The following is a 24,258-nucleotide window of genomic DNA, read 5'->3' as shown; positions in this document are numbered from 1 at the left end:
AGCCCCCGCGCAGCCGAAACGCCACCGGTTTAAGAAACAGCCGCTGCCGGGGGGGAATCGCCCCTCAGCACCCGCCGTCGCCTCCCGAGAGGGAAGAAAACCGCGGCGGCGGCGGGCGGGGGGTGCAGTCAGGTGACCCCGGCGGGCCGCCCAAGATGGCGCCGCGTCCGCGGAGCCTGAGGAGGAAGGTTTACTGGTAACCACGGCGTGGGGGAGGCGGGGGGCTGCCCCCGCAGGCCTCGGGCGTACGCGTGCCTCGGGAAGGGCTATGATCGTTCTGGGCTGCGTCTCAGGCGCTCGTTAAAGGCGCAGCCTACTCGGCCATGGCTCTGAGGGAGCTGAAAGTTTGCCTTCTGGGGGTAAGTGCTCCGTGGTCGGCTCTCCGTGGGGCCCCGGCGCGGGCTGGGGGCGGCGGGAGGGAGGAAGCCTGCTGAGGGGCTGGCTTGAAAGGCCCCCTGGGTGGCGGAGAGCCTCTCCGTGAGCCCCAGAGAGGCTTTGAGCGTGGGGGTCCTCTCCCTAGGCGACGGGTGGGCCTCGCCGGAGCTGCCGGCGCGCCCCGGCTGTCCGGCCCCGTCCCCCGGAAGGGCCTTCCCCTCCGCCGAGGGAGGCGTTTTCCAGAGGTAAATAGCGTTCCTTTTTTTTCGGTGTTTTCCTTTAAAAAAAGAGAGGAAGCACGAGCATCCAGTGTCCGCTTCCCTCTGCCTCCTAAGCTGTTCCGGGCTTGGAGTTCACAAAATAAATAAATAAAACCACCTGAAGTCAAACTCACGGGGGTGGGGCGGGCTGAACTTTTTTTTTTTAACAAGATATGTAGGCTTTGGAAGTGTCCGACGTGTGGCAGGTGGCGAAAGAAAGGGACGTCAAGCAAACTGAAGTAGAAGCTTAAAAAAAATTAAGGCTATAAAGCTGTGTGTTGGCGTGGTTTGGTCTGAGGGCTTCGCTGGAGAGCCTCACGTTGAATAGGTGGAGTTGTCTCCACCTGTATCGAAATCCTGTATTGCACGGAGTATGACAGACTGAATTGTTTTCTGCTTCTAAATGGCCACATTGCCCTCCTTCAGAGGGAAAACTATGTGTTTCCGTGCTCTTCGTGTTATGAAGGTATTTGGGTTAACTACTAGCTACTGTTTGCGTTCACCCGACCTGAGAAACCTTTCATCGTGTCAGAAAAGGAGAATAAGTACCCAGGAAAACTGGTCCTTGAACTCCCCGAGCCAGGAATTGCATCTATGTTTCTCTTTTTTAAGATTGGCTCTGCTTACTGAGACTGCAAACATAAAATAGAGAACTGAGATGATAATACCTTCCTCCTTGAGAGGAAAACAGCTTGAAAAGCTAAACACAAGCATACATACTGTCCCCAAATTTACTACAGTATTAGGAAGATTCAAGAAAATGCATGAATGGCATAAAACTTCATTTTCAATGAACTTCATTTTCAGTTTTTTTTTTTCCTTAAAATTTTAATGACTCTGGAGATGTAAAGCAAAAAGTTTGTCTTCACCTGTCTTAATTAAATGACCATTTAAAATGTCCACCTGCTATTGAGAACAGTTTTACTGCTAATAGTTTGATGAGTTATTTCACTCCTAAATTTGCCTTCTATATATGTTTTTTTTTTTAACTGTGGAATCATACATGACCCAAAATTTTCATGTTACATTTCCTCTTTTACCATTTATAGCTATGTGGAGCTGCATTAGAAACATGTTTCAGGTGTGTCACGAAAGAAATTTCAAGTCTTTCATTAAGCAGGGTGGGCCAACATTAGTCAGAGGTTGAAATGCATGTGTCACACTTGTATAATTTAATGTGCTCCATTGGCTTGCAAAGGTGGAGTACCATACTCAATTGCTGTATATTTTACTAAAAGTGGTAGACAGTCTTTCCCTACTCCTGTTCAATATAATTTGTGCATACTTTTGGAAAAACAAAACAGTTTGAATAACTGATAATAAGCATGAATGCAGATTTTTATAGTCTCATAAAAACACCTCTACAATTTTGTTTAGAATACTCTAACTTATCAGAGACCTTTAATTTTTCTACTAAACAAACATAATACCTGAAGAATTTCAGAATCTAACTTACCTGAAATTCTCTGCAGGAACATGTTATTCATGCACAGTGTAGTGCAAGATTTGAGGACAAGAAGAATCATCTGTTTATAGTAACTAATGTCTTTTTCAACTGTTTCTGGTTTGGTTTTTTTTTTTTTTTTTTAGGACACTGGTGTGGGCAAATCAAGTATCGTGTGGAGATTTGTAGAAGATAGCTTTGATCCCAACATCAACCCAACAATAGGGTAAGAAACTAAATGAAGTAAAGGTGACTTATTCAAGAATAAAACCAAATTGTATGAATGTATATTTGTACCTCATGAATAGATCACTTGAGGATTCTCCATGTGTGGCAGCTAAATGTGGTAATAAACATGACTGCAGCCTTAATTAGCTCATGAGCTACCTTAGGAAATGTAGGAGTGTATTCAGCACTCCTGCAGCTTCCACTTTCATATGTAAGATCTGGACCTATTTTGTGTTGTTAATCTAAGCTAACAAAATCCTGCTAGGAGTTCTGGGTTATGAATAAATTGTACTACAGATCCTTCTGTTGAAGGAACAACATGCTTTTCTCATGCGCTACTCTTCAATTTCAAAGTCTAATTATTATGCAACTACATTATTTTTCTTTAAGTGGTTTTTTTTTTTTTGAGTCAAGTACAATAACAAGTCTCCTAGGTTTTTGAAGGTAGTTAATGCTAATTCAGGATGTAGTTCTCTTCATGAATTAGTTCTAACGTTATACATCTATATGCAGTACCCACGCTCGTAACTAACTGATTAAATTGTTAATGCAATTGGTCTCACCTCAGAGTGGCAATATTACTGAGCTCACATCTTCAAATGGATAGAAGGAAGGACGAGCATCAGGAATTCTTGGAGTGGTTGGATCTTTTTATTTCTTTTGCTGTCTTTTTTGCTTTGCAAAGTGTCATAGGGGCTGCTTTGCTCAGAAGTAATTCTTTACTTACAGGAGGATATGACTTCACTTGACTCTGAGAAGTGTGGGGGGGGGTGTCAGTGCAGCTTCCTGTCTCAGGTGTCACACAGGCTCTACTGCAGCTTTGACCAGAAAAGATCCTGCTGATAAAAATGAGCTGACTCTCATCTTGTCCTTCTAAAAAAAATGTGGTTCCCGTGACACTTTTCTCTTTTCCTCCCACACCACTCACCTCTTTTTTTGAGTGAAAATACTGGTATCAAATTGCAAGATATTCTGTAGGAAGTATGTTTTTTTTAATTTCCCTGTTAATAAAGGTAGCCTTTAAGATAGATTGCTACGTAGATCTTCAAGGGTTGAACATTTTCAGTTATTGTCAAATTAGCTACAGTAGAGATTCTTTCTTGGAGGACCACAAAAATGATGTGTATATAGTAGTCATTGCTGTTTGCTTAAGTAGTGGAGCAGGCTGTCTTAAACATTTGAGTTCAGGCTGTATAGAAAGTTCAGACCTACTGCCCACAGTGTTGTCAACTACAAGCAAAATGTCTTCTTCAGGTGGACACTATTGAAAGATCCAGTTGTTTTTATTACCTGAGGTGTTTGAGAAATTGGTTATCTGTCTTCATTCCTAGTTACCCAGGTACTTTTAAAACAGAGTCTGTTAAATAGTTGGCTAATATGGGTAGTATTTACAGTGGCCCAGAGTTAGCCATTGTGTTCATGCATGCAATTCTGGGGGGGGAGATACTAAAGTCTGCTTAACTAGTAGGTGACCAGGTATGGTAACACAGACTTAGGTTTTGCAAACGTGAGATGTGCCTATTTATTTGGCTGGGGTGCTCTGTTGTATAGTTAGATATATGTCACCACACATCTAGACTACATGGGTTAAATGTTTGAGTAACCCAATACGGAATTTGCATTGTCTCTGATCATGTGTGAACTGCAGCCTCCTCAAGTCTGCTTTCAGATTCTAAATTCTAAAATACTGTGCTTGATGGCTGTAGGCTCTGCAAGAGTGTCTAAAGCTGCAGAGCGAAGACTCTGATCTGTGACGCTTCTATCCTGGCAAAGTAGAATTTTCTATTTTCTATTCTAAAACTCAGGGGTTTTGTAATGTTTTTCTTCTTTTTTTTCTTTCCTCCTGGGGAAGGGTTGAGACTGGAATGAACCTCATCAAATCTTGTTGTCTTCCGTCCAAAGTCGATTTCTTTAAATCTGGTAATTTTCTCACTGTGTGGTGTGTGGGTTGATTTCTTTGTAATTTTTTTCTCCTCCCTCCAATGTAGCACCTATCTGTTTGAAGGCAGGAACCCAAAGAGATCACAAGCACATGTCTTCCCCAGGCAGTGTCTGTAACAGATACTGTGTAGTAACTTAAGATGCTGTTACAAGGTGCTAGCCATTGTGGTAATGAGGCTAATGTGTAGAACAGAATTTGTCTTCATTCGCTTAATGACAGTACTGGGATTAATATACTTTCTTGAAGTGACAGACTAAAAATCTATATCTCTTAGCAGTCTTAACAAAATCATTCATTGGTCTGAGGACTTGGTATCTTGGTAGTTTGCTATAGTAGTATCAATGAATCAAAACTTGCCCAAACGCAGGGATTGTGTGAAGCTCCAATAAGATACAGTCCCAAAATTTTAAGCAAATTCATTTTGAAACTTTTTCTAGACCTTGTTTTTATTTCCTAATTGAGGAGGTGGAAAGAACAAAGTAAGGATTAGAGAGGAGTTTTGAGCATCTTACAAAACTAAAGCTGAGAACGTTTCTACGTTTACTCCTGGGTTTTTGCGTTCGTGAGATACAATCTCGTTTCCTGTCCTGTTTCCATTCCTCTTAGAATTGTTTGAGCAATCATACTTTGTTGTCATGAATGTTCATCATTCAGGTTCAAATATGGGCAGCTGTAGAAACCCTGTCAGAATTCTGCAACTTCTGTCCTCTCAGGATGCTGAGGACACATTCTGCTTTCCCTGACCAGCATAGATCTCTAGGTACCGCAGAACATCTAGTCTTTCATTATAGCATCAAAAAGAAATTATGAATAAGCATAAAACTACTTTCAGGTGCATCTTGTTCACGTAGTTAGAGTGCTTACTTGGCTGGGAGAAGCAGCTAGGAAATTTAGTAGGGATAATACCTGTTTTCTTACTAGAAGTCATTGAGGACCGCTCTAGTTTGGAGGCTTTTGTTGACCCAAAAGTGGTTTGTCTTTGAGCTGTTTGTTCTCTTTTGGTTTGTGGTGGTTTTTTTTTTCTTTCTTTTTTTAATTGACATCTGTCACAATGAAAGCTTCTACTTGTCAAAGAATTTCAAGTAGCATTTAACCTCTATTGTCAGCTACCATTTGGTATGTTTAGTTGTGATGTGAATTAGAGCAACACAGCTGTTCAGTTCAGATTGACTGTACAGGAATGCTTTGGTTTAGACAGCCAAGTAAGATAAATTTTTCAGTGAGAATCTATGATTTAGCAAATTGGTTCCATATTGGCTGGAGAATTCAGAATTGATGCTTAATTTGCAGCAGTCTTAAGGATGTGGAAGTCTTTGCTGTGCTTTACAACAGATACTCCTACCACTTTATTTTCCGTTACTCACTGCTAAAATACATCATCTAGTTAACTGTGTTGAAGTGCATTGCAGTTAGACTCTTTCTTTTTAGGGATGCTGCAACTTTATATTTGGCTTAAAAGAGTAATCGGCTTTGGAGATTGACATACTATTTGGCAAACCACCTGAGCTTAAGGAATGGGGAGGAAGTTACCTCTTAACAGTGGAAAGCATTGTGTAATTGCTCCCTTTCTTTATTTTAAATGTTGATAGCTGTTTTGTTCTCCTATAACATTGAAACATGTCCAAAGACTCCAGTTGTATTAACTACAAAAGTGTCATGGACATCATTAAAATTTATGCCCTGGTGGTACTTAAGATTCAAGATAAACTGAAGTTCAGAGCCTTGGCCTCTGGTATTTAATATTGTTGATCGTGCTGAAAGACTCTTGTTCTCTGACTTTGAATCTATAGCAAGTTTAGTGTATTGTAAGAAGCTCCAGTACAGGCCACCTCCAGGATCCTACCCTCCACCCTGTCCAAAGCTGACAGTAGAACAAGTTTGGAAGTCTGCAGTATTTTCAAGTGACAGGAATTAAGCCTACAAAAGGTGTTCAAGATCATGATGTAGAATCTCATATGCTTAAAATAATTATGGCATCTATAGTTCCTATTCTACAAGGATTTGAATTCAATGTGTGGCTTTTCTAATAAAAATGTGCCTATGGGTAATAGATATAACAAAGAACTCCCTCCTGTAAAAGATGAGGTCTCTGAATTTCTGTTCTTGTGGGAAATACACTGATTCATGTAAAGCACAGAAGTACTTTACAGTATTTTGCAATATTTTACTATAAAACATGTAGAAGTTGAGGGGGGGAGCTGGAGCATAGGAAGAGATTTTTTTTTTGTTTGTCTTCTGGACATGCAAGAGCCTCTGCAGACTGAAATATATAATGACAGACAGAATTTGGGAGCTGTACAGAGTGCAGACAAGAAGCAAGTTACTCATTGATTTCTCTGTCCTTTTAACACCTACCAATAATGACACAAATCTCCCATATTTTATTCCCAAGTATGGACTTACCAGCATTTATCTGAATGTTATTACAGAGATAGAAAAAGCTGATGTGAAGTGAAAGGATTTGATCTCTTTCCCTCTGGAAGTTTCCGGTATACGCTTAACTGATTTGCTGTGATGATTCCTCCACTCAGGAAGAATGTTGTTAAAAAGGCAGATCATCTTGATGGTTTTGGTCAAACATCCTTTATTTTTATCAAAAGCTTATGAACAATAAAAGCTTATAATTTGTGTTCGTGTTCCTTCTGTTTTGTTAGTTGAATTTCATCCTCTGAAAGGAAATTTCATCCTCTGAGGCCCTTTGCCTCATTCATTTCAGCCTTTATGTATGAAAATCTTCATCAGTTTTGTGTGTGTGAGGAAAGCACTTCTATTAGGATGTAAACCTTTTAAAAAGTTCATGGTGGTAATGCTCTAAGAACATATTTATATTCTGAAAAGCATAAACTGTAATTTTTTTCCAGAGCCTCATTTATGACCAAGACTGTACAGTATCAAAATGAGCTGCATAAATTCCTAATTTGGGATACAGCTGGACAGGAGCGGGTAAGTAGAACCAGTATCTGTGGTGATAGTTCGGGCGGGGGGGAAGGCAGTAGCTGTCTCTAATACCATTTCTACAGTTGAGTTTTAAACATTCAGCTGCAGTATATGCAGACAGTGCAACTGGCAACATGAGAATCTAAGTGAAATGAATGATCATGTTCCATAGTACAAGTAAGGCCCTGATTCTGGAAAAATATACAACTGCTAACTCATTCTGTTAGCTTCAGTGTTAAGGTTATTCATCTGAGTAGGATGTGGGCTTAGGCGTTCAAAAAACAGTGTTTCAAGCGGTGTTATACATGATAACTGATCTTTCATTATTTTGTAAAGTTTTGCTTCTCAAATCTGATAGTGTTAGAAGCTATGTCAAGAAATCTATTTTGAAATTTAAATTTTAATTTGGTAGTTTGGGGTTTTGATCTCTGAAGTGTGCATAGTTCTGAGGGGAGGCAACAAAAGCTTTCAAGAAAATGACTAGTCAAATGAAATGACAATTAATTTGCATGATTTTACTTAAAATTTAAAAGGAAAACTCTGCTAGTTAACTTGCTTGTTTATGGGTTACTAGTAACAGTGCTAGAAATTATAGTAGCTGTATTAACAGTGTTTATTCTTGCAGTTTCTTGACTGTTAACTACTGGCAGCTGTCAGTTACTCGTGATGAGTTTATTTAGGATGTGAGCTAACTGTAACGCCAGAGCTGTCTCCAGTAAGAGTCAGTTTGATCAGGCTGGGTTATTGCTTTAAGATAATAACTGGCAAATGCAGCTGTACTATTTTTCAGGATTGGCTCAAGAAACAGAGAGCCCAAGCAAAAAAAAAAAAAAACAACCCAAAACAGAAAAACCCCACCCCCACCAGCAAAACCAAAAAAAACCCCAACCTTGTAAAGGGTCAGTCATCCCTGTGAAGAGTCGCTTGACCTTTTGTAGTTCTGGTGGAACTGACTTGCTAGCTTTTTAGCTTGGTAACAGCCTTGATGGCTAGAAAGTAAGTATATTTGTATTGCGTTTCAGTGCTCTAGATTTTGAATGACTATTTATTTCCTTCCAGCAGCACCATGTAAAGCAAACTTGTGTTGTCAGGGATGTGTCCCAGGCATATGTCCAATAGTACCCATGTTATCAGAAATATCTGAGTCCTTCCATTACTAGCAGTAAGTCAGCATTTGCTGTAATCTGTCTTAAGTGAACATCCTAGCCCATGCTGGAATGTGAGTCTTCTGAGAGGTGGAGTATGAATTTTGAGAGCCTGATACTCTTAAATAGAAAGCTTTATAAATATGCCTGCCACAACTTGGCAGGAAACATCCCTTCCATGTTAGCATTCCATCCCGTTCCCTTTAACTGTGCTTACAAGCAATGGGAGAACGCCCTAATTTGGATTCAGCACACTACAATCTGAGGAAGCATCTCCGTACATGACTAGCATGTTCCTTGTCTTTCTGTTTTCAGACTTTGAGTAACGTCTCTTTAATTTTCTTCCATACAAGTTGCATGATATCTTTATTGAAATTCAAAAAGGAAAGATGTCTTACCTGGGCTCTGACCCAAGAGCAGTGGTATCTGTGACGCTTATGTTCCACACCTGAGAGAAGTCACTGTAAGGCCCCAATATATCCAAGGAAACAAGTGAAATGGGAGCAAGGATATTTACTTTGGAATGATGCCAGTATCTTCATAGATGTTTCTTTCTCCAAAACAGAACAGTGCTATCACTTACTCCTAGTCATAAATGGTCTGTATACTGGCCTTGCCCTGAAATCTGTAGCACAGTTTTCTGGTCATGCAACACATCTGACAATGAATTATCGAAGGGATCCCATCCTTCGTGATCTGGGATACCAAAAATGTCCACACCATTCTTGGAACTAAAATGTGTCTGCTGAGCTGTGATGTGTAATGCACAAAATTCGTAGTCGTGGCTTCTTGAGGAGCATTTGCTATTTTCCACTTCAAAAGCCCAGTAGCGAGTAGTTCTACACTACACTGGACACCCCCTTGTTGTAAATGGCTTCGGAGAGTGGCTGGCTAGCTTCACTCCAGTGGTGGAAATGTGCACTAATTCACTTTACATAGCTCATTTCTCTACACGCACATGCCTTATTTCTTCTCTTATTTCTTTTACACTGAGTGAAGTTGATAGGAGATTACTTTATAGCGATTAGGATTTTTGCCTTCTTACGTAACAATTGTGACAGTTTCTCTGGATAATTACATTATGTATTCTTAATAATTCTGTCAAAACACAAATCGGAGGCTGGAGGGCAAGCTGAAGTCTTTGGAAAAATAGCAAAAGGAAAATTCAGTGTTCTGGTAACATCTGTTTTGTTAATGTATTTTATCTGCTGACTGCTCTTAGGTGGAAAAAAGTATCTAAGTGTTAGCAGGCAGGAAATGAGAGTAATACAAAATCAGCAAGTGAAAGTTGGTTTATTCCCAATGTAAATAGTCAAATAATCAAAAAGCCAGGTTGCAACCAGTCCAAGTGGTGGTTTACCAAATATGTTTCCCTTTACATTTTAGTACTTAGGAGGAAGAGAGGGATTATGTCCCAACATGAACTGAATGCCTGCCCATGTTTCCCTTTACCACTATTAAATATTTTTATATTCTGAACTTTGTGTTCAAAATCCTATTTTCAAAACAGAATTTGAGAGCCAAATGTAAATGGTCTGGAATTCTGCTTTATAGCAAGATTTTTATGATTTATAATATTGCTCTCAGTTGAACTGTACTAAGCAAAAGGAAATTGACATTTTATTAGAACCAAATAAGCCTTTATGAAAAACTGTGTTCTATTCGTGATTTTTACCCTGAGTAATAAGATGCACAAAAGCTCTAAATCCCGTGCTTACATCAAAGCAGTACCTGCAGTTTACTGCGCACTTTGACTGAGAGTTTTGGTTGCTAGATTAGTTGTCTGGTTCTTTTTAAATCAGCAGAGTATCACATTGTTTTTATGCTCAATTGATATTTTTGATGCAACTTAATCCTGTGCTCTATCACTTTTTTCAGTCCTGGATTCATAACGCTGTGCCAGTGCAAAGGTACAGGCCTGGTTTATACCCTGCAAATGCACTGCCAACCAAATATGCCTGCTGTAGATTTAATTCGGAAAATTACAATAAAATTACTGTAGCCTTTTACTATCTAGTGTGTTCCATAAAGCTTGGTTTGCAACAGGTCATATAGTTGTGGGCTTTTGCAGTTTTTAGTTTTAAACATGCCTCTAGCTTTTGAGTTTTGAGGAAAAACTTCAGCGAAATCCCTAAATCCATAAATTAGATTACACAACATTTCTAGCATTTAAGAGTGCCATGACTGATCCACGGGGCTAGAGGTTGACATCAACTTCTGAACATTTCAGATCAGCAGTAATACATGCTAGTTATCTTGAAATTACTTTTTGTCCAAAAGCATGAGTGTCTTAAAGAGGAAGAAGTGAGTTCAATTTTGACTATTTTCCCCTTGCTCGGTGTTTAAAGTTGAGCATATATCCTGCTGGTTTGAGTCTGTGTATAATCTACAGTCTTTGAAATTAGAGATTCTAATCTAGTCAAATAAGGTCAAGTTTGGCTTCCTGCTTTTTGCTGTAGGTGTGCTGCTGGTCCCTAAACTATTTATTGGTTGGGCTTTGTAAAACAATACTTTCATGGAAGTTTATGTACTCTACTGCACAGCCTCTCTGTAATTGTAAAGAAAAATTTTCCACTAATGTGTACTTTAAAGCTAGTTTTCACTTTTTTTCAATAATAATAATACGAAGGAAATCATGGAGGTTAGCGGAAGATCGGAGTCATAATGTATGGTGTCTTTCTTTCAGTTTCGTGCTTTAGCCCCAATGTATTACAGAGGGTCAGCAGCAGCCATTATAGTGTATGACATCACAAAAGAGGTAAGAAATTTGATCTTGACCCAGCATTACGATTTCTGCGTTTTTTTTGTGTCATTGGCCAGTTCTGACTCTTAATTCTTCTGTTTTTTGGTTTTTGTTTTGTTTTGTTTTTTTTTCTTTCCACATCAGGAAACTTTCTCAACATTAAAGAACTGGGTTAAAGAGCTTCGACAGCATGGACCTCCAAACATTGTTGTAGCTATTGCAGGAAATAAGTGTGATCTTAATGATGTAAGGTAAATAACCACTGACAGTTCGGAGGCTTTCACTTAAGCTCATAGTGCTAAATATTTTAAGATTTCAGAGCAGGTGAACGGTATAGAGCAATTTAAGCTGTTTTGCACTAGCATGATAGTTTCACAAGTTTCTACTGTCAGAAGATCTGGTTAGTCTGCCCTTGGACAGTCTTGCCCACTTCCTCCCCTGTGTTGGTGTGAGTACATGTGTGATTGGGCAGTAAATCAGACTGTAAAATGGATCCAGATTAAAACTAACCATTTAAAAAAAGGAAAACTGATCCAAGTGTGTTTATCTTGCTCACACCATGAACACTTGCTGGCATGACAGAGGTGGGATAGCAGTGTTAGGAATGAGCAGTTTACAGGGAGACAGGATTACCTTCTCTGGTGGCAGTGCCAAGTTACACAAGCCTAAACTGCCTGTGAAACTACAGTGTAATACAAGCTGTTTACCTCACTTTATAAGAAGTACCCCTGTCAGTCTGTAGCACCTCATTTTGTTAGGAAAAACATGAAGCCTGTTGGAAAGCATTGTGTAGGTTTTTCTGACTTGCTTGTTCAGGTGCCTTCCTTCCCTGTTTAAATATCGGGGTGGAATTGGCTGTGGCTGAAATAGTTGCAGGGAGCAGGACGAGTTCTTGAGAAACTTTATGAACAGCCAAACTTTCAAGAAGGCATGTACTAAAAACAAAAGAAGCCCTTTTTTATTGATGTCCTGGTTAAATAAGCGAAAATTCAGAAAGAAAGCGTGTGCAAACTTCTTGTTTTTTAGATTTCATTGGAAAAGGTACCACAGCTGGTGTCTCGAAGGAGACAGATGGTTATGTGTTTAAAGAACCACTGCAAAGTTGGTTCTTAGTATAGTTTTATAAATTCTTAATATATAGCAGTTATCTAGTGAGCTTTAATAACTTTTGTTAGAAGTGGCATGTGTCGTGAAGGAAATATGGCATAAAATTACTTAGAAGACAAATATAAGGCATGCAGTATTATGTCTCATGCTTATTTCTTGGTACTTAGGTGGCATCAAAAATTATGTAAACGTTGCTCTTCAAGCTAATGAGCAAGGTTTCTTGTACTTTAGTACAAGAGGCAATGTTTGAGTCACTGATCCAAAGTCTATGCCTTTGATATCTTAAGTCCCTTGTTACTGAAAGTAGCTTATGTTTTCTAGAAATTGTATGTAAAGTGATACAATCTATAGTCCAGTCCTCTCTCCACCTATGGGAGTTTGGGTTTTTTCATGTTGTTTAAGGAAACATAATTCATTATCAACTTGCCTACTTAGCGGTGCAGAGTAACTTTTTCACTTCTTGGCTCTGTTGTTGTGTGCTCGGTCTAAATAGGTTTCTGTTTATAGCTATGTCTTCATGCTTCATGTAGAGTAAGTGCTACACTAATGATTTGTGCAGTGTTGTGAGATACTTGGTTTTGTAAACAGCTGTAGGAAGTCCAGTGGATTAGTGGAACTAATTCTTTAGGATCTTTTGAGTACATCTAAAACTGTTCTGTGTGTGAAGAATAAAGCACCCCCTAATATTGATTGCAGACCTACACTTAGAGCACTCAAGAAACAAACTCCACTGTAACGTTGTCAGATGGATTAAGGCCTTGTTTAGTTTATGATTGTGCTTCAGTGATGCTCATACCTCAAGGCAGGGAGGCAACATAGAGTAAAAAATGAGCATCAGCTTCAGGATGAGGGAGCACTGTGATGCTAAACAGGTAAAATATAAAATACTCATTAAATGAGATACTCAAATCTTAATCTGTCCCTTAAGATTTTGAATAATGATGGGGTTTTTTGCATTCACAGTTTTTTCTTTGCTTTGTTTTTCCAGAGAAGTCATGGAAAAAGATGCTAAAGACTATGCAGATTCCATTCATGCAATATTTGTAGAGACAAGTGCGAAAAATGCAATAAACATTAATGAACTCTTTATAGAAATTAGTAAGTATTTAAACTGTTACTGTGCTTTTTTTCTGAAAGAAGTTCAAGTAGAAATTTGATTACTGTATTAGTTTTTGTGCTATTTAGGTGAGAGTGTACCGACTTAAATTTGTTACAGTCAGACATGAATACAAACTGCAAAATGAGCTGTATAAATTTTTGGTCATCTAATGACCTCTAAATAGTCCTTCTAGAGATTTTAAGCCTACTGTGATGCTGCTGGATAAATAGCAAGGAGGGCACTCATGTCAGAAGTCAGTGTCATCTTACTGTATCTGTTATTGAATGTTTCAATTAGTACTTCCAAGGTTATGGAAGGGAAAGGAAATGGTATGAGGAAGATCCAAACTTTATATAGCTGAGAAAAGGAATTAAATTCTCACTCTTAGTGTTTGTACTTAGTGTAAAACAGTGCATTTTCAAAGATGCAAGAATTTATAAATGCGAGATTACTGCCTAGGAAATAGCAACTCTTGTGTATAGATTTTCCACAAGTATTTTTGTGATACCTTGGGGTTTTTTAATTAAATTGCAAATCTTTTCTGTCTCATTCATGGTGGGGACGACAATGACAATTTTTCTTGTGTGAATGAAAAGCAGACAGTATTCCAAAGTGAATTCCATGCAGTATTATTTGCAGGATATGTTTCAGGCAGCAGCACCAATGTGCAGGTATGTCAGCCTGTTTGTGGAAAGAGGACAAACAGCAATCCATTTGTGTGTGTGTGCACTGCAGTTCAGCTTTGGATAACTATGGAAACATTAGACTAAAAAAAAAAAGGGTCCTTATAAGCAGTTGAATATATTGAAGCTGATGTAAAAACTATGTACTGTAGATTAGCTTCCTGATTTACTGACTTAATAGTTGCTCTCTAAGATTGATCTTGCATAAACAATGGGGAAAAAAAAATCATAAATCCTCCTCAGAAAAGAATACTCAACCAGGAATAGTCAATTTTAAAGACTGATTAGATGACTAAAGCAGCTATCTTTACAAGCACTTCTGTGCTAAGCCTGACACAGGTGATCTACTGTGGAAATACAGGTCAAGATGGTAGTTTTCAGTGACTGTTTTCCAGATGGTATTGGATCCTGCAGAGTATATTCTCTGGGTGCTTTTATAGCTTAGCTCTTCAAGTCTAGATTAGCCTGAAGTGTAAACGCTGCAAAATTAGCTTAAAATTGCCTCTACTCTTCTTTTGTGGAACCCTGCCTCTTACAGACATAGTATAGACTGTTAACCGCTATCCTTCTGTTGTGCAGGAATGTTCTCACTAATGACATATGACTAATTGAAGACACATTTTTGTATACAAAACATACACTGAATGCTTAGAATTACTTTCGAGTATAATGTTTGCTATAAACTTTTTTTCTGCCTCCTTGTAGGTCGCAGAATTCCATCAACTGACACCAACCCCCCGTCTAGTGGTAAGGGCTTCAAACTTAGAAGACAGCCATCGGTGACAAAGCGCAGCTGCTGTTGACTGATCCCTTAGAAAATCAGACTTGTTTATACAGTAGGTGGTCTTGGAAGTTAATAGTTCACGTTGGGTTTATATTATCAGTCTTAGATCGTTATCTGCTGATGTTCATACACCCGAGGTCCCACAAAAATGGACCAGTTCATCCGACATCTGTACACTCGCAGAAAAGACTGCAATCGTAATGTCAGCCTGTTTACTTAGAAAAAGTGTAGTATCTCTTGCATTGAAAGGGAATCCATCATCGCTTTTTGTCTTGCTTGAAAGGAAGGTGACTATATGGATGGTAGAACTGAAATGTTTAATAGTTTTGTAATCAAGATTTTAGGGTTGGTTTTTTTTTTTTGTAAAAAGGGAAATGAGCACTTTTGTGGGACTTAGGGGTGGGAGGAGTCTGGAAGTTAGATGTCATTTCTTCCTTTTCTTCAGTGAGCCTTATTTAAAATGTAATTGTACCTAATCCAAAGTATGATGGGACAGTTGATGTGAGATGGCTACAGAATAAGCAACTGAAGACAGATAATAGGCAAATCAGTCCATCCAGTCCCCAAATCCCATTTGCACTTTTTATTTAAAGATGATATGCGCCGGGGGTGGGGACACAAGCAACAGATCTTAAATCACAGACAATCTTTTTTTTTCATGCTGACTTTGGTCACTTTAAGGCAAACTGATATGCTTATAGGCATCTTTTTTTGTTCCTACAAGTTTTTTAGTATTAAGATGTTGGTTGAAGAAAACCTAGTTGTAGTTCTGACTAAATTAAGTGGTTACTGACTAAAAATAGATGCTGTAAACAGATGCTGCCAGTGGTTCTGATAAGACCTAAAAGTTTTTGGGGAAAGCTTTTAATTGCTTGGCATGTGTAAAGTGTTCATATTATATTTATAAGACCAGTGTTTAAAGTATTATAAATTATGTAAAAACAGTAAAATAATGCAATCTTATACACTCCTTCCATTCCACACCTATGGATAAACTCGTGGGGAATCTCCATCAGGTTTTTTTTTTTTTCCTGCGTTTTAGGTATTGTCACTGTGAGTTCATCCAGAGGCAGACTGAAATTCTTTCTCTTTCCATCACATTTGAAACAGCCAATAGAGAATGCTGTTGGTGCAGCATGAGGTCTGTCTGAACAAGCTTTCATCTTCGGTGCACCCAGTCTTTTCTGTTCTGGGCACAAAAATACAAATAGGAAGTAACCTTAAGACGTGGTAATGTAGATCATTACCTCTTGGTTCCTGGGCTTTTTCACCTGTGAGGGTTTTAGCAAATCAGTGTTTAGCTTATTCTGTGTTGGTTTTAGTACGCTTTCAGTTAAACTATAGGTTGGCCATACCCATTTGTGCTATTTTATTTATTTTTACTTTGTTCCTACCAGCACTAGTGAGAAACGTCATACTTCTGAAGAAAAAGAGCTTAATAGACTTAAGTATATACTAAAATACGCTGTTTAGCTTTAGTATCAAAATGAGCTCATGCTGATGACGCTTATTCTTTGTAATCTGGTTTTCTATCATCTCAAGTATTTTCTCTGAAGGAAATGCAGAAAAGTTTGTAAGAAATGAAAGGACTTGTACTTCAGATTAGTTTGTATTAGTGAAAATTCTTGAAGAGCTATTCTGGAGCAAAACAAATGAACTATTATAGTGATATTTTGAATGGGTCAGTATGTTTTAATGAAATTTGGTGACTAGATTTTTATTACGCTTTTTACTTACCCTGCATTGTCCCCTATGCCTTCTTTGCCACAGTTGTACAGGCTACATGCTTATAGAGAGCCCAAGAAGTATTATCTTCATCAAACGAAGGCTGTTTGAAGTCCCTTTGAAACATTGGTCCTCAACAAAGCATCTCATAGTAGAGACAGATCTGTGTTTGGTGTTCACCCTGATGTATGATATTTTTTTTTTTTCTGTCAATCAAAGCAAATAAATTATGAACAGAAAACTTCAGTATTCCTACAAAATGCTTGATGGAAACATAATTAGTAAAGAAAGAACAGAGTAAGCTTGTTCTTGGGCATATTTTTTTAATTATAAAAAAGCAGGTTAGCAATTTAAATGTAGAACTTTCACAGTGGCAGTCATGGAAATCCCTAATTTCTTTGAAATATCTCAATTCTTACTCCCAGCAAATTTTAAAAAAATAAATCCTGTGGTTATCTAGTTCAACTAGGTTTTTAAAATACTTTGTGTTCACAGTGCTTCAGAAGTCTATTCTATACCAAGATACCAGGTGCTTAGTATCTTAACTGTGATACAGAAAATACTGCTTTTCTTAAAGTTGGTTAGTAAAAAATCTGGAAATTCTTGAACTTGGAAAGATCCCAGGAGGAGAAGGCAAGTCTCAGATATTGGGAATATCTTTCACGTAGATTAGTAGAAAAAGGAATTTCAGACTTTCTAAATTATTGTTATTGCCTGTTAGCATGTGGGGACAAATGGAGTTTAAATCTGTTTTTCAGTGAGATAACAAAAATGGTTTAATAGTATTTATCCAAGATTTATTGACTTGAGAAGAAAATATTGGACTCTGGGTGAGACTGAGAGCTAGGCTAGTATTGAGATTATCGTAGTTCTCTCCAGTCAGGGGAGGGATCCATATATCTTAGCAAATCTTTATGAACTGCTTTCTGATCTATCCTCACTTATTTGCTATACACCAAAATTAGACTTTAAAAACAAACAAACAAACCAACCCCACCCCAAAACACTAAAGAGGCATCAAGAAGCTGGCCCTTCTCAAATATAGCTGAGTCTTAATCCCTGAGACTCCTTTTGTTACCAGTCTGAGTGGAATGCCAGCATACTTCTTATCCTGTTTGCAGTTCCGATCTTGAATTACTGCTGTTAATGAAAACATAGAAATAGCCAGTGTTTCAGATTGTCCAAACTACAAACACTGAAGTGAGGCTGCTTTCTAACACATGCCTATTTAAAATGACAGACTGTTGATGCAAGTTCTTTTGAGCCAAGATAACTGTTTATTGATCAGCTGGCCCTAGCTGAAAGCCAGAATGCGTTCTTCCCTGGATGAAATGCACATGTTCATTGTTTCATTTTTGTTGGAGAAAAATGGTTTCTTCTGTATTAATAATTTGTTAGGCCATCTGCTTTCATCTTGCACTAGGCTTGCTGAAATCGATTATATTTTGTCCTAACATAGCTTCTCTATTTGGAGATACATTAGCCTTTGAGTGTTTGGAGTGCTGATTATCAACCATTCCAGCTAAATTTTTAATAACTTTTTATTCTGTTAAGAAGTTTTTGAAAAAGCTCAGGACTGAAGTTTTATTCCACTATGCCTTTCTGTTTAATGAATGGAGCTCATCATAGAGACTAGACTTTCAGATACTCTCAAAGGGAATTAATTGCCGCAAAGCAAGTTTGGAAGGGTAAAGTATCATGTATGTAAAAATGTCATGAGGTGCATGTCATATCATTGATCTAGGGCATTTTTTTTAACTGACAAAATATGCCTATTTCTAAACAACACCAATTTTTTTCCCATAAAAGTTAGATTTGTACAAAAATATCATTTGATAAACGTTTAGTTCTTAAGCTTTGGAGCAGATTAAACGTGCTCCCCAGGTTTTGGAGGGTGTCTTCATCCAACCCTCTAAATTACAACAGTCTCTTAGCTGACTTGCCAGGCTCTTCATCTGTGCTGTCGGGAGTTTTGTAGTATATTTTATATACATGCTGAAAACTGGCATACTAAATGCCTAAGTAGGTGAAATCTGTTATTAAACATAAGCTTCCAGAAGCATCTAGTGGTCAAACTACTGAAAATTGTAGTAGGTGCTTTGAAAAGTTCTAAGACAATTCTAACAACTTTTGCTGTTGTCAAGAAGGTAAAGATTTCATTCATGCTACTAGATCCATGTTGAAACAAAGCAAATCATTGCACTTCAAATCCCTGCTGACATCAGTGAGACCCTTCCTCTAAGTGCTACAGGATCAGACAGTTATTAGTTTAGAGGGGCGTTTTATGCAGACTTGAGTCTTTGATGTGTTGGTGTACATAATACCGATTTAATGCTACCAGCCTGCTCAAGAAAGGTTATTTACATGCTTGGGAAGAGAGTAAGAGGAGAGGAGACAAGGCCTACTTACTGATTTGGAAGTCTCATCCTTTAACATGATCGAGAGGTGTGGGATTCGTTGGGAGCTGTCTACATTCATGGTTAAAGCCTCATTTTAATTAACAAAAAAGTAATTTAGGCTGAATATCTTGAATGGTTTAAAAGTTGGCCTCAGTAAGATTTTTGTTATGATGTTAATCCAAAATTATTCCTTAACATGAGTGTTGATTTCCAGTATAACATATTGAGTATTAGTTGGAAAAGGAAGCTTTATCAGTGATGTTTGAATGACTTTCTTGTGAAACAGTCTTTAGTGTTTATTAAGGATGGTGTAGTCTATTTGTGGTGTGCTATGTCAGCAATCTGCAAAGACTATCTTGGGATGGTTTACAGGACAGAAGCTGTCTGAACTGTGTAGCTAGTCACCCTGTAGCAAACCACACTTACAAGCAGCAATAGCTACATAGAAGTAGAAAAAAATCATCTCAAACATGAGGAGAATCTGAATAATTTACTGACTTAAACTTCTACACTGCCTATTCATTTTCTAAAAAGCTTCGTGTCTCTCTCTTAAACACTTAAAACCTCTAAAAAAAGAGGCTCTTCTGCTCAAGAGAGAAGGACAAACTTTCTTAACTTTTTTAGCAGGAAGTTGTTTTACAGTGACTTGAGAGTGTTTGTATGTGATGAGTCCGTTACTTGAAGCAGGAGAATTCTGTGCTTGGAACTAAGCTTCTAAAAAATCTGCACAAAATTCTCTAAAGAAAACTGTTAAAATTGTATGTTCAGGTCACATTCCTAGTAATAGATCACAGACCTAGTAATGGTAGGTGACAGAAGATCTTACAGAAATAAGATGTGGGTGTGAATTACCAATCTAAGATAGAAATATAGGTTCCAGTATAAAAAAAAGTCATGTCAGCTGTCCTTTGCAGAGTCGTATGGCTCCAGCTTGTCAAAAGAAATACGCTTGAAACCACATCTTTGTTTCTCATACAAGAATTCAAGTGCCAAAACATATTTCCCTAAAATTATGAAGCCTTCTGACACCAATGCTTGCTTCTGAAAAATCCCTTCTGATATTTTGGAGGTGTCAAAAGGTTAAGTGCAAACCCTTTCTTGGTCAGCTAGAATCAAAAAGGCTTGACTTGGAAAAATCAAACAAGCATTACCAAGCTTTATCCATAAAGTGTCACAGATAACAAATCTTTCAAGGGATGTAAGACTATCCTGAAACTCAAGAGTCCTGGGGGGCTTGGTCTCTGACATGTCAAAATGATCCTAGGGTCAGCTTTTCCCTCCTTCCCCCTCCCGTTTACCCCCACCCCACCCTGAATTTTTCACATAGCGTTGTCAGAGTGTACATGCTATAAACGGCTATTTAAAAATACTTAGAAAGGTTCTAGTGGCTTAGAGTTATTTGGTGCTTCCTATTTTATGTGGAAAATCAAGGCAGTAGAAGGATTTGTCCCCGAAAAATTGGGACAGCATTTGCTGAAGCTGCTCTTATTCTACAATAAAGACTTATTAGAAGAAACAGTTTTGCTTTTCCCATTACATCATCATGCAAGTTGGGGTTCTTAAATTTTTATTTAAACACTAAACAATGAATTTTGTTCAAGGAGCTGATTACCTTTGTAAAGGTACTCTTCTTAAGACGGTTGGGTTTTTCTTTGTTTCGTTTCTGTTAATTTTTCCCACATGTAGTATTGAACAAACCAACAGCTACTTCTTCAAATGTCGAAGGATACAGACCGCTCTTTCTGTTACGCTCTTCACTTGTGTGTCATACTGCATCCAGCTGTTGCACTTGGCTATGCTGTAACTCTGACACCTAGATAGGTTCGCTGCTATTTTCTTGCCTCACTTTTACTCATGTTACAGTATGTATTTCCTATTAAATCCATTATGTTTTCTTGACAATTTGTTCTTTGTTTCCTTATGGGATTTAGCCAAGAATAGGTGGCGAGTGTCTTTTTCTCCTCAAAGGTTCTAGAAGTATCTGTCACGGTGGCAAATATTTGTAAACAAAATGGTAATTCATTAGGACAGCCTTATGAAACTGTCATGAAAACGCAGCAGCTGAGACATGTACCACTACTGTATTATACCACATAACGAAGGCTAAAAGCACACTCACCTAGGGGAGAAAATTATTGTAAGGCGCTAAGTAACATTACGTAAGCTCTTCTATATTTTAACTTCCTTTTTTGTACTTCCTACTTCCGAATATTGTGTATCCAACATTGAAATTGGGACACAGTGAATTGATTTCAGGCACAGAAATGGATTGCATTTCTGTAGCTGTAAGACACGTAAGACCTCCTGGCAGTCTTCCCCCTTGTACCTCCCACCCCCAGTACACTGAAGAAAAAAAGAAATCATTCTGAAGGTTTCTTCTAAACAAGAAACTTGGCATTTGCATTTGTGTATTCAGGGCACAAAAATAACCTGATATGCATATAGCTCTTGCAGTGTAATAAATGTTTGCCTGTAAAATTAAGCATGAAGGTTAACCTTTGTATCAGCAATTCTTGTCCCTCTTAAGAACGTTCTGCCTTTTCACTACAGGATTGGGTTAACCTGTTACAAAGGTTGAAAGGTCTGTGCCTTCTTATGATAGTATCTCTTATTAAAACAAACTTAAGCCGCTCAAAGTTACAGAGCATTTGCAGCACTGTAAACTGCACAAATTTACAACCGTTGCTTCACTGCATGAAATGTAGTCAGATTACTAGTGATGAAATATTGTAGTGATGAATTCCCAAGCTTATGAATGTTTTGAGACTTTTTTTAGTCTTCTCTTGGGCTGGTCCTGAGAGTGTGTACAGGTTTGTCTGTATTGTTGGTTTGTAGATGCTAATGAGGAAAACCAGGCTTTTGTTCTCTCCTTTTTGTTTGAATTGTTACACTCCCATATAGTGCATAGAATGCAAATAAAGAAATGTTGATTTGGCATAATGTAAACAGCCTTTTCAGCTTAAGCATTCATAATAAACTTTTATAGTGTAATAACATGCTAAATCACTACCAGTCTGATGTATTGTGCAAAAAAAAAGGTGTAAACATTTTATTAATAAAAAGCTTTGTTTATAAATGTGCTGGCTTTGTTTATAAACGGTTCCAATATTCTCAACATCTTAAAAAAGTCTCTATAGCAATAGAATTATAGAAGAGGAATGTAAGCAATACCATGGCAGAAGCGAATCTTAAGTGATGATTCGAATAGCTGTTTTCCAGGAGTCCTGACTACTGGACATTCAGAAACTGTAGCTTTTCCCTGGTTTATGTATACACAAAGACAGAAGGCAAACTTGTACAAAGAAAGGATGGGGAAAAACAGCAGGGAGACTGCAGCTTTTGTGTAATGCTTCCTTTGGTTGCAGCATGATGTCTGAGAAGCTGCAGGCCACACGCAGTCTTGTCAACCAGTGCAAGGCCTGACAAATTCTACTGGGGTCAAGTTGTTTAATACATTGCTTTTAGCTTAGACTGCATGAAATGTAAAATTCTTGACTGCTTAGGCCAGGTTTCTGTCAATCAAAACTGTAAAGTGCTTTTAATATCTGCCCAGTGTTGTGGGGGCCTGTCATGCTGGGAAGGGGTCCTTTCTTGTTTGTTAATACAGCCAGCTGGTTGGTAGCTTCCTTTTCTTAAACCACTGCTTTGGTGGTTATGTAGAGCACAAAAATACGGAGTTGGCTGCGATTCTCTTACTTGTCTTATGTGATGCTTAAAAGATGTAGTTTTCTTGTTTCAATGTGTGATGCAAGTCTAACATGTTCAGTTAATAGCAGCCTTCAAAAGCGTAAATAAGCAAAAAAAAGTCCTGTTTCTGATACTGCTATTTCACCTGAAAATGTTGAATACAAGTTTCTACTAAGCAACCGGCTGCAGTTCATGTGCAGTAAGCACATACTGTCATCTTCTTAACAGAGACCTGGAATAGCTTTAATTTATTGTTTAGTACCTGCTGGTTTTAAGTTATCCTCTTAGATGTGTGTAAACTGCTTCTGAAGTGTGTCAAATATGTTTGTATAAGGGTGTACGAATGTGCATCAGAGAGAGCATAAGAAGGGTTAACAAGGAATGTGCTAGAATAGAGAGAAAAACACATGTACATGTGTTTGCTAGGGAATCTAGATAACTAAATGCAAACCACCCAACTTGCGCACACATGATATGAGAGAATGTTTTACTTGGATCAAGTCTTTCATAGCTTTTAAGGTAAAAGTTTTGTAACAGATGAAACTGTTCTTGAAAATTGTTGCAGTACAAAGCTTTCAGGCGCTCTTCAGCCTTTCCCTGCAGTGTTCATCCCTGTTTTCTCCTGTTGATCAAAAACCCAGCCGGGCACTAAGTTACCTTCTAGTCTTGTAGCTGAATCGTTAATAAAGTGAGGGCTGTTTAGGGTAATTGATAAGGACGTAGTATTGCAGGTGGCCTTCACGCATGCCTGTTTGAATGAATCTGAGCTGCACAATATGAAATGTACACACATTATTTACATATAACAAAACCCTGGTGACCTACATTCATTAGACTTCATAAATTTTCAACTTGGAATAAACAATGCTGTGCTTTATAAAAACTCCAGCCTGGATGAAAACGTGGGTGAGTCCTTCAGATACAAGCAGGTAAGTTCAGAGCTGCTGGTTGCGGTAAGAGGATACAACTTGGCAAACCCTCTCAGATGAGGATCATCAAATGCTTAAGGATGTACTTTGTACTTCTTCCGGAGAAGGAGAACTTGGAAAGGTCTGGGCAGCAACACTGAACGGTTGTTTAGGGTTTTTTATTATGTATGACTATGTGTTGTATAAAGTTTCCTCTGTCTTATTCCTCACTGTTAGTTTCCAGTTAACTTGCAGATATGTATAAAGCTTGTCTTTCTACTAATTGCTGGACTGAGAATGCCTACCTTGGTGAGAGCATCTGTTTATAAAAATAAAACCTAAGAGATTACATGAAAGAAGATAACCTTTCCAGCATATCAGCCAAATAAAACTCTACTCCAAAGCATAAGTGAACTCAATTCTCTCCTGATTTGAGATAGTAAAATGTTACGACATAATCTATAGTTTATGCTATAAATTAAACCCCCACAATTAGTAAAAATAATAAGCCAAGAACATCCTAGGCTCCAGATCTAATTAACTAAGCAAAGGAGAATAGCAGCGACCTGGAAAAGAAAATGCACCCTTTTATGACATTACGTGACCATCTTTCCTCCAACAGAGAAGGAATGTAAGGAAGAGCAGCAGTACGTTATTTGAGCATGTTGCCGTACGTTGCTGAAGCTTCTAAAAATTAGTCCTGAGGTATTGGCTGGAAGGAGTTAGCAGGTTTCACTTGCATTATCCAAAACCAAGAGTTATACGAAACACATACATGGGTTTGGTTTGTTT

At 38.2% G+C, this 24,258-nt stretch overlaps 1 protein-coding gene across 2 annotated transcripts; it reads left to right on the top strand.

Annotated features, from left to right (window-relative positions):
- Positions 1 to 221: 221 nt before the first annotated feature.
- On the top strand, positions 222 to 22,381 carry RAB22A (RAB22A, member RAS oncogene family). 2 transcript variants are annotated; one of them, XM_082326204.1, is made up of 8 exons: positions 222 to 359; positions 2,226 to 2,305; positions 7,111 to 7,192; positions 11,018 to 11,089; positions 11,219 to 11,325; positions 13,170 to 13,279; positions 14,669 to 14,799; positions 15,790 to 22,381. In XM_082326204.1, exons 1-7 carry the CDS (start codon positions 324 to 326, stop codon positions 14,764 to 14,766), a joined length of 585 nt encoding a protein of 194 aa, XP_082182330.1. In that variant the 5' UTR covers positions 222 to 323; the 3' UTR covers positions 14,767 to 14,799; positions 15,790 to 22,381. The 2 variants fall into 2 exon arrangements, with proteins under 2 accessions (XP_082182330.1, XP_082182329.1); XM_082326203.1 differs by having other exon boundaries at positions 14,669 to 22,381.
- Positions 22,382 to 24,258: the final 1,877 nt, after the last annotated feature.

The sequence above is a fragment of the Platalea leucorodia genome (genome assembly GCF_965183815.1).
Source record: "Platalea leucorodia genome assembly, chromosome: 13".
In the NCBI taxonomy this organism is placed as follows: domain Eukaryota; kingdom Metazoa; phylum Chordata; class Aves; order Pelecaniformes; family Threskiornithidae; genus Platalea; species Platalea leucorodia.
This window is presented reverse-complemented; position numbering and strand designations above follow the sequence as displayed.

Coding starts and splice junctions, on each gene's coding strand:
- RAB22A (XM_082326204.1), top strand. CDS start 324: ATGGCTCTGAGGGAGCTGAAAGTTTGCCTTCTGGGG. Junction 11,326..13,169: donor TGTGATCTTAATGATGTAAG/GTAAATAACCAC, acceptor TTGTTTTTCCAG/AGAAGTCATGGAAAAAGATG. Junction 13,280..14,668: donor TGAACTCTTTATAGAAATTA/GTAAGTATTTAA, acceptor GCCTCCTTGTAG/GTCGCAGAATTCCATCAACT.